At 38.8% G+C, this 13,486-nt stretch overlaps 2 protein-coding genes across 2 annotated transcripts; one reads left to right on the top strand and one right to left on the bottom strand.

Annotated features, from left to right (window-relative positions):
• The first annotated feature begins 2,410 nt into the window (after positions 1–2,410).
• LOC144638993 (adenosine receptor A2b-like) lies at positions 2,411–3,271 on the top strand. Its single transcript, XM_078498262.1, has one exon. The coding sequence runs from the start codon at positions 2,411–2,413 to the stop codon at positions 3,269–3,271; it is 861 nt and encodes a 286-aa protein (XP_078354388.1).
• An 8,556-nt stretch (positions 3,272–11,827) lies between these two features.
• LOC144638992 (uncharacterized) lies at positions 11,828–13,140 on the bottom strand (the record flags this gene model as incomplete). Its single annotated transcript, XM_078498261.1, has 2 exons — positions 11,828–12,131; positions 12,641–13,140. Coding segments are annotated over 2 exons (804 nt in total), but the record flags the coding sequence as incomplete, so codon positions are not given.
• Positions 13,141–13,486: the final 346 nt, after the last annotated feature.

The raw sequence follows: 13,486 nt of genomic DNA, 5'->3' as shown, positions 1-13,486 counted from the left end.
CTTTTAAGTTTGTGTTATTCTATTGTTCTAGACAAAATGTTAACGGAAATATATGTGTGACTATACAATCTCAGTAACATGTGCTACAATCTCGTTCTGTTTGTTTGTTTGTTTGTTTGTTTCCACAGACGTTCTTCTTTTGACGTAATGACCTAGCTAGCCCAACCCAAAAACTGAAATTTGACTATTAAGATTCGAAAAATCGTTGTCTTTCTCTTGATGTTACTGGTATGATAAAACTACACCTCCAATACGAAATGTGGAAATTGATAGGAGACGTAGAAGACAAGCAAGTGCTAATTGGTAGTCGCGTCATCACTCCTTAATTGGCTAAAAACCCAGAAAGTCCATAAAATGTGTCAATCTCAGTATGTCGTGTCAATCAAAATCTTAATGGATTGACAGATACATTTACTACGATTTCCAGTTGAGTGTGACGCGAACAAAGTTTGGTGACGAGGTTTCAACATAACAACGGCATTGTTGTCAAGGGCAAACTTCTCTGTTACCATTGGTAACAAATTTGTTTTTGTAACTGTCTTGCTCGACAATCTCGATGCTTAAATAAATACAAACACTACAAATATCGTCAGCAACACTTTATTACGCTTTCAAATAAAAAATATATACACAGAGACAACGATAAAAGAAACAAATAACGAAATATATTATGCCTTAGCTGTTTTATATCGACAGTACAGATCTGTGTTGAGAGTTGACGTTATGTTTAACGTGCGTCACTTTACCTTCCTCGTTAGAGTTACTGTTCAACTGAAATTTTATCGTTTTCCAACTCCAGGGATTTTCTAGCAGCTTTAAGAATTCCTTCAGCTTTAAATAATATATCTTTCTCAAGTGCAAAATGAATAATTCGCGAACTGAAATGAAGAACATTTAGCGCTTCGTAAAGCTGACAAAAGCTAACACCATTTCGGATCGAAATTTCAAAATATTAGCCAATCAAAAAATTGCTCAATTAAAACTGACGCCATCTTGGATCGAAATTAGCCAATCAAAAAATTGCCCTGTTTCCCGAGAGGTCCTCCTTGTATAAAAGAACTTTGGCGGTCAGTACCTGTAACGACAAGTTACCAATGGAAACAGAGAAGTTTGCCCTTGACAACAATGCCGTTGTTATGTTGAAACCTCGTCACCAAACTTTGTTCGCGTCACACTCAACTGGAAATCGTAGTAAAGTAACATCTAAATTTTAAGTAAATTTTAGACACGGCTTCTATGAAAAGCAGACTTTTCTTTTGTTATTTTGAATTTGTTGTTATCAAATTTTTGTAGTTAGTTTATAACTTAATTGATTGATGGAAAAACCGTGTATAATAAGCAATTATTGGATGAGCTTGAGCATGATATCGTGAATTATCAAAACCGAGGTCTGTGTTATCTGCCGAAGCCGAAGGCTGAGGCAGATAACACAGACACAAGGTTTTGATAATTCACGATATCATGCGAAAACCGAATTCAATAATTGTTTTATTATACGTTTTCAAACAATTTGCAAACGAAGACAGCCATCACTTTTTCTAGCGCCGGCGTAAAACTTTGTCAGAACATTGGCCAAAGCGGTTTTATCTTGTGGTTCCTCCAGGTTCTTCTCCCTCAAATAATCATTCAGAATTTTTACACTTGTTTTTGTTGTTGTCTTGGTGTTTTTAGAATATTTGTTCTCGATCAAAACTTTCAATTCCTCTTCGGAAACGGAGGCGAATCGCTCAGCCATATTTTCAAAAGTTTGACAGCACTACACGGACGAGGGGCTTGGAAACTAGGCGGACTTTGAGCTCGACATGATAACCCAATATATGCTGCAGATATTGGGCTGCAGATATTGGGTTATCATGTCAAGTTCACATGCTACTGTATATTGACTGAATGATCTCGACCAATCACATGTTTCAAAGTAATTTTAATTTATAATAAATAAAGTTATCTTATCTTATCTTATCTTATAGCAAGTTATCTGACTTGGCCTGGAGGCCGGGATGTCGATTTAACGCTGATCAGAGTTTGATTGGTTAGAAGAAAAGAAAGCCACTAATAAGTCATACACGTCATGTCAAAACATCAATCAAAACTCTTTGTGGGGTTCTAATGTTTTGTGCAGTATACATACTTTACCTTTTTTATTTGAACTACAGTAGCGTTTGGCTCAACGATTATCAGAATATGGAGAATTTATGTCAGTTTCACGTCAGTTTAAAAATCATTATAAAGACAACCGAACTTGACATCCCAACATCTCTTCTTAATTTGCATAACAGTAAGACCTGCTGTATATTTGAATAAGATAAGTTCGTAATAAAAACCAAACAAAGCTTTTGATTAGACACAAACACGATAAAATCGCACTTTTTCAGTTTTTCAAAATCAGCTCGTTCTGGATCGTAGCTTGAAAATGGAAACCTGGTTCTGGATACTTGGCTGGTTTCTTTCCATCTTAACAATGACTGGAAATGGATTTGTTATCTTCATTGTAATCAGAAAACGACACCTTCGCACCAAAACCAACGCGTTCATCGTTTCATTAGCAGTTGCTGATTTCTGTGTGGGGATGAGCGTAGTGCCCTCATGGTTCGTCTGCGTGGTGGCGGGTGGGTGCAACTCGCATGGTGTGTTTTACAAAGTGATGGTCTTCATACTGGATCTGTTGCTGTACGCATCAGCCTTAAATTTGTGCAGTTTAGTACTGGATCGCTACATTGCCATTGTGAAGCCTTTAAAATACTTGACTTTTATGAAGCGACGCCGTGTTGTTCAAATGATTTCCTTATCTTGGGCAATTTCAGTCACCTTTACTGTGTTGGTGAGGTCACCCAGGTATATATCAGAAACATCTCTTGTCAGGAATATTGTCGGCTGGATTTATACAGTTCTTGAGTTATTCTCTTTCGTTATTGTAATCTTCTGCTTTACATCCATGTTAAGTGTTGTTTGCAAGCACAATCGATCAGCCCGCGCCCTGGGCAAACAGTTACGTTTTAATCACCGAATTTTCTTTAAAAAGCCGGAAAAGTCTGCGATTAAAATGATGGCTGTTGTTATATGCTTGTTTCTTGTGTGTTACGGAATTGCCTTACGCTGTAACTTTGTGCTTATTTTTAGTGATCACAAATCATGTAATGACGCTCAATATAAACTGCCTATTTTTGTTCTAAACTCCGCTGTAAACCCTTTAGCTTACGCCATCTTCAAGAGAGACATTAAGAAGGAGTTCAAGAGACTGATCTATTCCGTAACGTTAATTAACAAAGTGTAAGTAATTAACTTCAGTATATTTTCAAGGTAGCTTAACAATAAATTTAGCAAAGGTTTTCGACCGAATTGGAAATGCCCTTGAACCAGTCATGGTATGATGAATACGTTCCATGGACATAATAATTTGGCTTGAAGTTGAGTCAATAACATAGCAAGCGTTGTATGAAGTGTAAAAACAGACATTGTTTACATGGAAAAGGGAAAAAAAAGATTAATAACCGGTATGCAATGCATACTAAGGCGAGGACGTTTCAGTAAAGCAAGTCAGTATGTTAAAAAATCCAGACAAAGAACTGAGAATAGTCCTTTGGGGCTTCGTTTGTTTGTTGTCCTATTTCAGACTGTGACATCACTCTTCAGAATCACTTCTTTTAAATTCAGAAAAATTTTCTTGGTATTCAGATAGTAAAAAACAAGTTCTCTTGGGAGCGTCATGCGATTTTGAAATGGGAAATTTACACTGACAAAGCCAAAAATGTCAACTGAGTGAAAATGTGAGTCCGAAAGATATCCAAGTAAATGAACGCCGAAATTGATATCGTCGATTTCAGTTTGATTTACAGCAAGGAGCCCAAATGTGTGACCACTTTTAATTAACTCGCATTCTTTCATGCAGTCTTTTTCCAATCAAAAGCTGTGAAAAGCTTCTGATTGGATAAAATCTGCAACGAAGAATGTAAATACATTAAAAGTGGTCCCCTTTTGGGCTCCTCACTGTGAGTCGAAAGTCGAAACACTGAGTCATTTGCTTTAAAGGGAGGGGGGTGGGTTGTCAGGTAAATAAAATTTTAAAATACAGTACATGGTTTTCCGGTGGTGTTTTTAGTTGTGCTTTCCAGGGGAAGGTTAGTTTCTAACCAATGTAACTGTATTTAATAAAAGGCAAATTGTAAGCTGCTTTAATCACAAAATTGGCAATTTAATTTGTACAATTCTTATAAGATGTCTTTTATCACAACTTTTGACAATGGAATGAAACATATTTTGAAACTTTACTAGACAGCAAAGAAACTTCCTCAACTTTGGCAGGAAAAAAATGTCTTGAAATAATGTATCTACATTGCCTCTTGTTTAAATTTGGCTTAATGTTGTCTGCACTGACTGTACAATCTGTAATATAAGCCCTGTCCTAGCCTCCTCCGCAGGCGTCTTAAATTGAAAAGAACCGAAGAAAGCGAGAGAAACGCGAAAATAATGGGCTCGGGCTTCCTGTGTTATGCAAACCGGAAGCGCGAGAAACAAATTTTGTTCTCGCGCTTCCGGTTCACATAACACACGGAAGCCCGAGCCCATTATTTTCGCGTTTCTCTCGCTTTCTTCGGTTCTTTTCAATTTAAGACGCCTGCGGAGGAGGCTAGCTCTGTCCAGTAAGTCAAAAATTAAAACTTAATTTTAGAGGTTTAACACGCAGTGCAAGGAAGTACAAGTTTCCAGAAAGTAAAGTTGATATAGTATCTTGATTAACTCTTGTTAAATTTAAATGGGGCTGAAAGTTGTTTGCACTTTCTGTACAATTTGTGATGCAAGTAAGTCCAATAAGTCCAAAATATTGATACAGTACATGTGGAGTCTAGGAAGTAGAGTTGATACAGTGGTTTGCCAGTGATGAATTTGAATTGAAGGGTCCTTCTGTAGCATCTGCCATTCATAGTGAGGATTGGGCTTTTCATTATGTACATATTGCATAAATGCAGAATAGAGGCCAATAACCAGTTCCAGTGTAACCAGTGCCAATGCAATAGCCACATTCACACATTTATGCTGCTTCTTGACAAAGTGCATATTAAACATATTGAAGCAATTTGGACAAAACACAGCAGTCAGTTGATTCTTTGAAAACTGTATTTTGGATGTTTTCTGTTGTTTTTTATTTCTGTTCTGTAAACATAATAAAAGAAAGACTCAATAGTTAAAAATGAAATAATTGTTTTACACATATTTGTTTAGACACCAAGACTGATTAACTACAACAATTTAATGCATACTAAGTAGTTGCTGAATTCACTTAACGTTTTCTTTTTTCTAAAACACATCTTTCTATATGTACATTATGCTTCTTAACTCATTTACTTTTATTACAGTGCGAATACTGACGGGACGTAACAGAACAGCCGCGGGTGTCCGCGGCGTCCTTTTGTGGTCTCCTAACCTCGCTGGGTCCTTGATCGTCCGGGGGCGAGCTGCCTTTCTTCACTATGCCCTGTCTCCGCCTCGAATTGCTCTGGTTCTCTTCGTGTCAGCCTTCCTACCATTTTTGTCGTGGGGTTGCTCCCTCTGGCTGTTGTTCTCTTCCTCACTTCTCGTCCTCTCTCTGTCGCGATCTTTGATCATCCGGTGGCGGTCCCGCTCTCGTCACTCGTCGGCGATTTCATTCCCCCTTCCGTTCTCTGGTTCGCCATTTTCGGATTTTCACTGAACTTTTCTGTCGACAACATCATTTTTGTCACTCAATCGAGGGGTCCTGGGGTCCGCATCTTTTCCGTGCTGAGTATTCTTGTTCATTTTCGTCTGTCCGCTAACGAAAGGTCGCCATCCATTGTTATCAATCGCTGCGATTGGTTAACTTTTTCAAACTGTCCCGGTCGAGTATTCGCACTGTAAAGCCTACAAAACTGTATATACTCTTTTTTGGTTGCTAACCACACAGCTTTATTAAAGGTCACTTAAGTGTGCCTCGAGAACACCAGTTTGGACTCTTGATTTATTTAGATTTGTATAAATGTGATCAATTGTAGTTCTGTTATCGGTGGTTAAGCCTGAAATAAGTTTTTTGTATCCATATTTTACAATCATATGTTTATATTTACTGCTGATCGCGAATGAAACTCTCTCAATGCCTAGTGATCTATAAATTCCAGCAAATTAAATATAACAACATCTAGCAGATATTTAACCTTTTAAAATCGTTATTTCGATTCCATAAACACTTTGACTATTATGTTATTCATAAAAACGGTATTCAATGAAGTACAAGCAAATATAAACTTTAGATAGCTCACCTCAGCAGTTATGGCAGTATAATTTTTCTGCACTTCTCCTCTTCAGTTAAAGCTCAGGTTACAATGTCGCCAGTAGTTCAGATCGCAAATATTTCAATTCTTATGTTTAGCCGTGCTTATAGTGCTTTCAATGCTTTATATTCAGTTTAACCTCAGTCTTGAAAGGCAAAGGTCTGGCCGAAACAGCACTAACCAGCTCGTAAACCACAAAATTATTTAGTTTAGTTCCTCGACCTATCGGTGTGTCGATAAGGTTTTTGTGTACTATGATATCTCAATATGTTTGTAAGTGAGCGCAAAAAATATCAGCTACTAATCTTACTTTGAGTCAAGGCTTCTAGCTGCGAAAAATTCTCACATTCACGACCGAACAACGGCCCCCGAACAACCAAGATGGCGGTCGCAAACAAATCTCAAACCATATTCGTAGTTACCAACCCCCCTCGGTTCGAATCATCACATCGCCCATCGCCCATCGCCCGTTGTAACCCCAAACCGCGAACCGCTTTATAACATAAGGCTCGAGACTACGTCCTCGCCTTAAAATAATTGATTGTACAATTGACAATTGGGAATGCTTACGCGATTTAAAGGTCAAATGAAAAGAAATTTCGATTTTTTTTTTAATGTTTTGCCCATGTGTTTATTAAGAGCCAAATAAACATATCCCGAAGTTTCAAAGTAATCGGACACTGCATTGCAGAGATATTGCAAGTTGAAAAATGCTTTTTTTAGGCCTTCATAATCGTAGAGTGCTCGGAAAAATTGTCGGAAATAAACACTTTTGACGTATAATTGGTGTTTTTGAAGACGACCGCAGACCGATTCCGCAGACCGCACCTTAGAATTTAAATAAATGTGTTTAGTGACATTTCAAGCAGTTATTTCGTTCTGTTCGGCCGTTTTTCAGTTGATTGTTTGTTGGTTGTTGTTCAGAGGCACACTTTTTTTTAAAATAAAACAGCTAGCTCAAAAATAGTAAGTAGTTGCTCATTTGTGACTGATTAGCAGAGCCCACCTTGTTCCCAGGGCCTTTCACCCCAGCCCCCACCTCCCCGTACCCTTCTTGCTCTTGGAGGGGGGGGGGGGGGGGGAGCCGGGAAACGAGGTTATAGTAGAGCCATCGTGCAAGAGAATCATGTCGCAGAGAGAAATGAGTGATTAATCATACGCTAGCTTTTTGATCGTGGAAAAAGATTAATCATTTTTCGTAGTAATAAGTCTGTGCAAAGTGTCACCTTTATGAAAACAGGAAAAGTATGTCCGAAGTGTACCATAGCCTGTCCTTGGCGTTCATATAGAGTGGGGTGCAGTGGGCAGAATGGTGAGTGGTAAAAAATACACTTCTTTTTTCACTGCTCTTTCTTTGTACCACACTAAACACACTATTGGAACATATGGAACAGACTACTTTTTCCAACATTATTATTTAAAATTATCAATGTAAAGCTGTTTTGGTCAGTCGCCTTTGTCGCTTTGTTATTCTTTGAAGTATTTTGTCCAGAAACAAAAGGGGTAAAGTGAATTGAACTTACAAATATAAACATGATTGAAACTGCTTTTGTTGTTTAATAAACATTGTGTTACATGGCAGCGTGACATTAACAACATGATGCAGGGTAGACTAATAAAGGTATGGTTGTTGGTTGTTGAGAGAGATGACAGGAATAAATTCGTTCTAACCTTTATTTAACAATTAGACTACGAGCCCGAGTTTTCTATGAGCAAATAGTCAACGAGGCGCAGCCGAGTTGACTATCGCTCATATAAAACGAGGGCGAGTAGTCTTTTTTTGAATTATAAACATGTTGCTATTTTTACTTGACATGATTTCTTCTCTTGCAATATTTGATAACTAATTATAACGTAACGAATTACAAAAAGTAACAGTTTTAGCGAAAATGAAAATAGCTCCTCATAACAAAACAATCGACTTCAGTCAATACAATTGACAATGTTATTTAGTTTCTTTTGGTCTTTTGATTGAACTCATTAAACTTAGTTTCAGTGAATTAGTTTTTTAACTTGAATTCTGCAAAACTGAATTTTAGGAACAATCTGTCATCGAACTGGAACAGCTAGGCAACTCAGTAACTCCGATCCTCACAAGTCAACACAATTAACAATGTTATTTTTTTCGGTCCCGAGGTGAAAAATACAAACTAAACTCAGTTAAAGTAGTTCTACTCGAAATTTTGCTAAAAAGTTAATTTCAGAGACAATCTGTCATCGCACATTGACTAGAACAGCTAGGCAACTCAAGTCCTGACGACAAAACTATCGACATCAGTCAATTTATTGACAAATATGTTAGCTTTTTCGGTTCCGAGGGGAAACTACAAACTTAGCTTGAGCACATCATACTTCGAACTGGAACAGCTAGGCATTAAACTCCTCATAACAAAACTATCGACTTCAGTCAATTTATTGACAAATTTTTTAGCTTCTTTCGGTTCCGAGGTGAAACTACAAACTTAGCTTGAGCACATCACACTTCGAACTGGAACAGCTAAGCATTAAACTCCTCATAACAAACCTATCGACTTCAGTCAATGCATTTGAACTCCCCTCTGTTACAGACCTGGTGACACCTGATTTTCCACCAGGTTTTTAACACAAAATCGACCAGGGCAGTCAAAAGGTTGATAACTTTTTTCACCACGGAGGTCGATGATTTATTAGATCTAACCATGTATGTATATACATGCAAAACTCTGTGACCCAATATACAATAAAGTCAATAAACTTAGCGGGGTAATATTGCACAATTTTCCGCACCGATGTCGCCTAACTAACGGTTGTAGATGACACCGTCGTTTTTTTCGCATTGTACGTAAACAACTGAAGTAACGTACTCTTTGTATCCTGCTCTTACACGGAGAAAAGTGGCAAAGGAGAAACAGAATCGAATTAAGGCATCGGACTTAATTTCTTGTATAAGAAGTCCTTTAAGACATTGTGAAGGCGCGATCCCGAGAGTCACGTTGCCTTCGAATAGAGAGCCTGGTCGCAGCAATTTTGCCGGCGACTGTTGCCTTCGGCACTCGCGGGATCGCGCGTTCGGTGTTCGAAGAGTTCAATTCACGTTGCCCAAGAATGTCACGAATAGAGAGCCTGTTCGCAGGCTATTGGACATAAGATGATATACATGTATAGTTGGATGCCAGGATCTCACATCAACAAACGCGTGGTTGCACGTATAAATTTTACGGCATCGCCCAAAAAGTTATCGTCTTCCGCGACATGTACTGCCCAGCACAATAATTTGCATATCAAAGACATATCGTTTCTGACTGGACTACATGGTTCAGCTTTGGAAATACTTGAGTCCCTTTGCACATTACAGCTGCTGATAAATAATGCGTTTTTTTATTAACTGATAGCTTACATATTTACCGATAACTGCCAAATGCACTCAAAATTTTAGTTGATAGCTGAAAAATGAAGATTTAACCGATAACTGAGATTTTACTATACCCAATCCAGACCCTGACCCAGAGTGTAAAAACATGAACCAATACGACAAATCACCAAATTTACGTCACGTTTCGTATCGGCAAAACAGCAGTTAAATAGTAATATACAGTCTCTTTGCGGACACGCTCGGGACTTCTTGTGTCCTTTGCGGGTCCGTAAAGGGGGCACCGCCTCTATGCCGGGGATCTGAATTTGTCCGTATGCGGGTCCGTATGCGGGGTGTCCGCAGGCGGGTGCTGTACTACTAGGTGGCGCTTGTTTTCGTTGTTACTTATGCTCTCTTAGTGCTTGTTTGGATTCTCAATGGTTGTTAAAGAAACAAACCTTTTACTTTTAGGGCTTTAAGTCATCGGTACTGAAAGCAGTGTCTTGATGTGAATTCTCGGTGTAGGGTGAACGTCGTTTGTCTCCGTAGATCGCTTTGAGATGTTGATCGCGACGTTCGCTGCTCTGCTGTCTTCGGTGGGTCTTGTTCGCGTCGCTATTTTGAGTTGGTTCGCTGTGATTGGTGATTTCGATCCTCATTATTATTCCGACTAACAGATGGTGTTCCCTCATAGGTCCGCTTTGTAGTTGAACGGCTGTTATGCTTTCTGATCGTAGGTTCCATCTTCAGGAATTTCTTCCGCTATCTCTATTGATGTTATTAGATGAAGTCTTATTTGGATGCCTCTTTGACCCTGCGTGTGTTCGGTGAGGGTCACGTTGTAACTGACTTGATTCCATGGAATATCCCCGTTTCGTTGCGCGCCTTATGTCTCTTCGTGTTCTTTTTTCCTTCTTCATCGCTCTCCCTGTTTCCCCTATATATCTTTCCGCATTCACTGGAATTTTGTTCACACCATCTTTTTCCTGGTTTTAGGGCGTCTTTCGGTCGTACTAAGTAAGACCGAAGAGTTGTGTCAGATTTAAAGACGGTGCGATATAGGGTAAAACCACAGTAGATTTAAATTCCTGCGTAGGTTCGTTGTTGGCTGTTGGTCTTGTGGTCTTAGTAAGTTTTCGTATGAACGAAGAAGGATAACCGTTAGAAACAAGTACCGACGACTGATAAATGTTTCTTTTCTTGAGAGATAACTGATGGTTTTGTTATGAGGTGTTTGGCTCGGTGATATAGACACTTAACAATACCACGCTTCAGTGACTGAGGATGGTGCGAGTCATAGGCTAAGTACTGATCGGTGTGTGTGGGCTTTCTATATACACTGGTAGTAAAAAGGCCGTTTGAGTCCCTTATAACTGACGTGTCGAGAAAGCGAATGCTGTTATCTTTCTCAGTTTCCATGGTAAAACGAATAGTGGGCTGTTGGTTATTAAGATGTTGTAAAAAGCCGTCGACTTGGTCTCGATCTAATATAGTGAAACTGTCATCTACATATCGCTTCCAGATCTTAGGTTTGTAGATCGCACTTGCTATCGCACGCTCCTCAAAATCTTCCATGAAGATGTTGGCTATAACCGCGGAGACAGGGCTCCCCATAGCGGCTCCGTCCTTTTGTTCGTAAATTGATCCATTGTATTGGAAATACGTGGATCGTAAAACAAAGTTTAAAAGGTCGGCAAATTTGTGTAGGTGTTAGGTTTGTGCGCTCGGCAAGACCGGGATCGTTTTCTAGTTTGCGAAGTGCGGCCTTTACGGCGTCTTCGATTGGCACGTTTGTAAATAAAGATTCTACGTCAAATGATACCATGATTTCCTTTTCTTGTATTCTTTCACGGTTGATGGTATGCACGAAATGAGTAGAGTTGGTAACTGCGTACTCTGATTTGCCTGTCAGTGGGGACAGGATGTCAGCTAAATGAGCCGACAAGTCATAAGCAAAGGTGTTAATACACGATAATAATAATAATAATTTAATACTTATTCGGCGCAAATTAGCATATGAATATGATCAAATGCGCCTACATCAAGTTAATTTAAAACTTAAAAAGAAGAAAAAGTAAACAAATTTACAAATATTATATGAAGATATATAAGAATACAATTAAAAACTTTCCTAGTATAAAAATCGAAAACTCAAGATTAAAATTAAAACTAAATCTAAAACCAAAATTCGTGGAATTCATGCTAAAAAGAGGCTCTAGATGTAACACGCAAATGCTTTCTTGAACAAGTATGTCTTAATTGTTCGTTTAAAAAGATCGTAGCTTTTTATCGATCTTATGTCCGATGGTAATTTATTCCACAGTCCAGGGGCTGCTACTTGAAACGATTTGTCTCCTAGGGTTTTCTTGGTCTTTGCTCTTGATGGCTGCAGCAATAGTTCCTTGCAAGATCGCAGGTTGAATCTTGTTTGGTCTCTGATCTTGATCAAGTTACAGATATAAGACGGTGCAACGCCATAAATTGCCTTAAAAGTTAGGATCAACATTTTGTACTCGATCCTAAAACATACCGGAAGCCAGTGAAGACGTTTTAAAGAAGGTGTTATGTGGTCAAATTTAGGTGTCTGACTGACTAATCGGGCCGCACAATTCTGTATACGCTGAAGCTTACCAATATGTGTAGCGGGTGTGTTAAATAGCAAACTATCACAGTAGTCTAGTACACGACCCATAATAATTGCGTGAACAAGGGACTGCGTAGCCTCGCTAGTAAGGTACTTTCTTATACGCCTTATGTTGTGCAGATGGAAAGATGCGGCCTTACACAGCTTATTTATGTGAGTCACCATGGACATGTTTTCATCGAACCAGGACCCAAGATTTTTTCCTGATGTCACCGGGACTATACTTGTGTCACCTACACAAAGACTATCAATGTTCACTTTCGCCAACTGCTGTTTAGTGCCTATTATGATGAATTCTGTCTTACTGTCATTCAGACAGACGATACCATGAATAGGTCTCAATGTTGTATTTGGTTTGTGTATCTTAGGCTAAGATACACAAACCATTCTTGGCTCCCGCAATGGTTGCAGTTCGCATCAATTAGAATGGCTATAAAATATGGAATAAGAGAGATGATTAAAAAAATCAAAATGAAAAACGAAGTTGTAGAAATTTTTCGCTCCTTCTTTGCGTTATGTAATCGTCGCAGATCGTGTAGTGTTGGGTTGATAGACTCCAACGCTTGTCTTTGAAAGTCAACTCGAGAGCGTTTTCTAAAAGATAAAAATATTCCAACATAACATAAAGTGGTTGTGACAAGAGGAAATGTCGTGTGCAAATGTATGTCTATCAGCAGATAAACATCCATTGACTTGCCAGTGAGCTGGAGTGAAGCAAAAATCGAAGAGAAACCGAGAATGGATGCGTTGAACAGGATGAGTTTCCTTGGCTTGACTTTCTGAAGATAGAAATGCGGGTAAACAACAGATACAAAACGATCCACGGACCTCGCTGTTACTAGGAGTATGGAACTGTTGATTCCAATGTATCCTAATAGTTTTACAATATTGTTAAAAGCGGGTTAAGGGGGACTAGCAGTTCCCACTATTAAACAGGAATGACGGTCAACTTCGTCTTGATTCACATTCTTTAATAATCGCTACACTCAGGCGTAGAACCTTTTCTGACAATGATGTTCTCAATTCTCTGGTGTGTAAAGCAGCTCGCTCTCTTTTAAAGTGGCCAGATTTCTAGCTGTCAATCTCTGTCAAAACGTCAAATTTGATGTATCTAAGCTTACGTAATGACTTGCGCAGTTAGTTTTCGTTGAAGTACGACTGCGCGTTTCAGGTATTAGCATAAAAACCTTCGAGCTAATTGCGATGTCGAAAACGCTTTTCTGTCCAAAA

The sequence above is a fragment of the Oculina patagonica genome, chromosome 14 (assembly GCF_052425735.1).
Source record: "Oculina patagonica isolate OP01 chromosome 14, crgOcupat, whole genome shotgun sequence".
Lineage (NCBI taxonomy): Eukaryota > Metazoa > Cnidaria > Anthozoa > Scleractinia > Oculinidae > Oculina > Oculina patagonica.
Note: the sequence above shows the minus strand (reverse complement) of the source record. Positions and strands in the feature narration are given on the sequence as shown.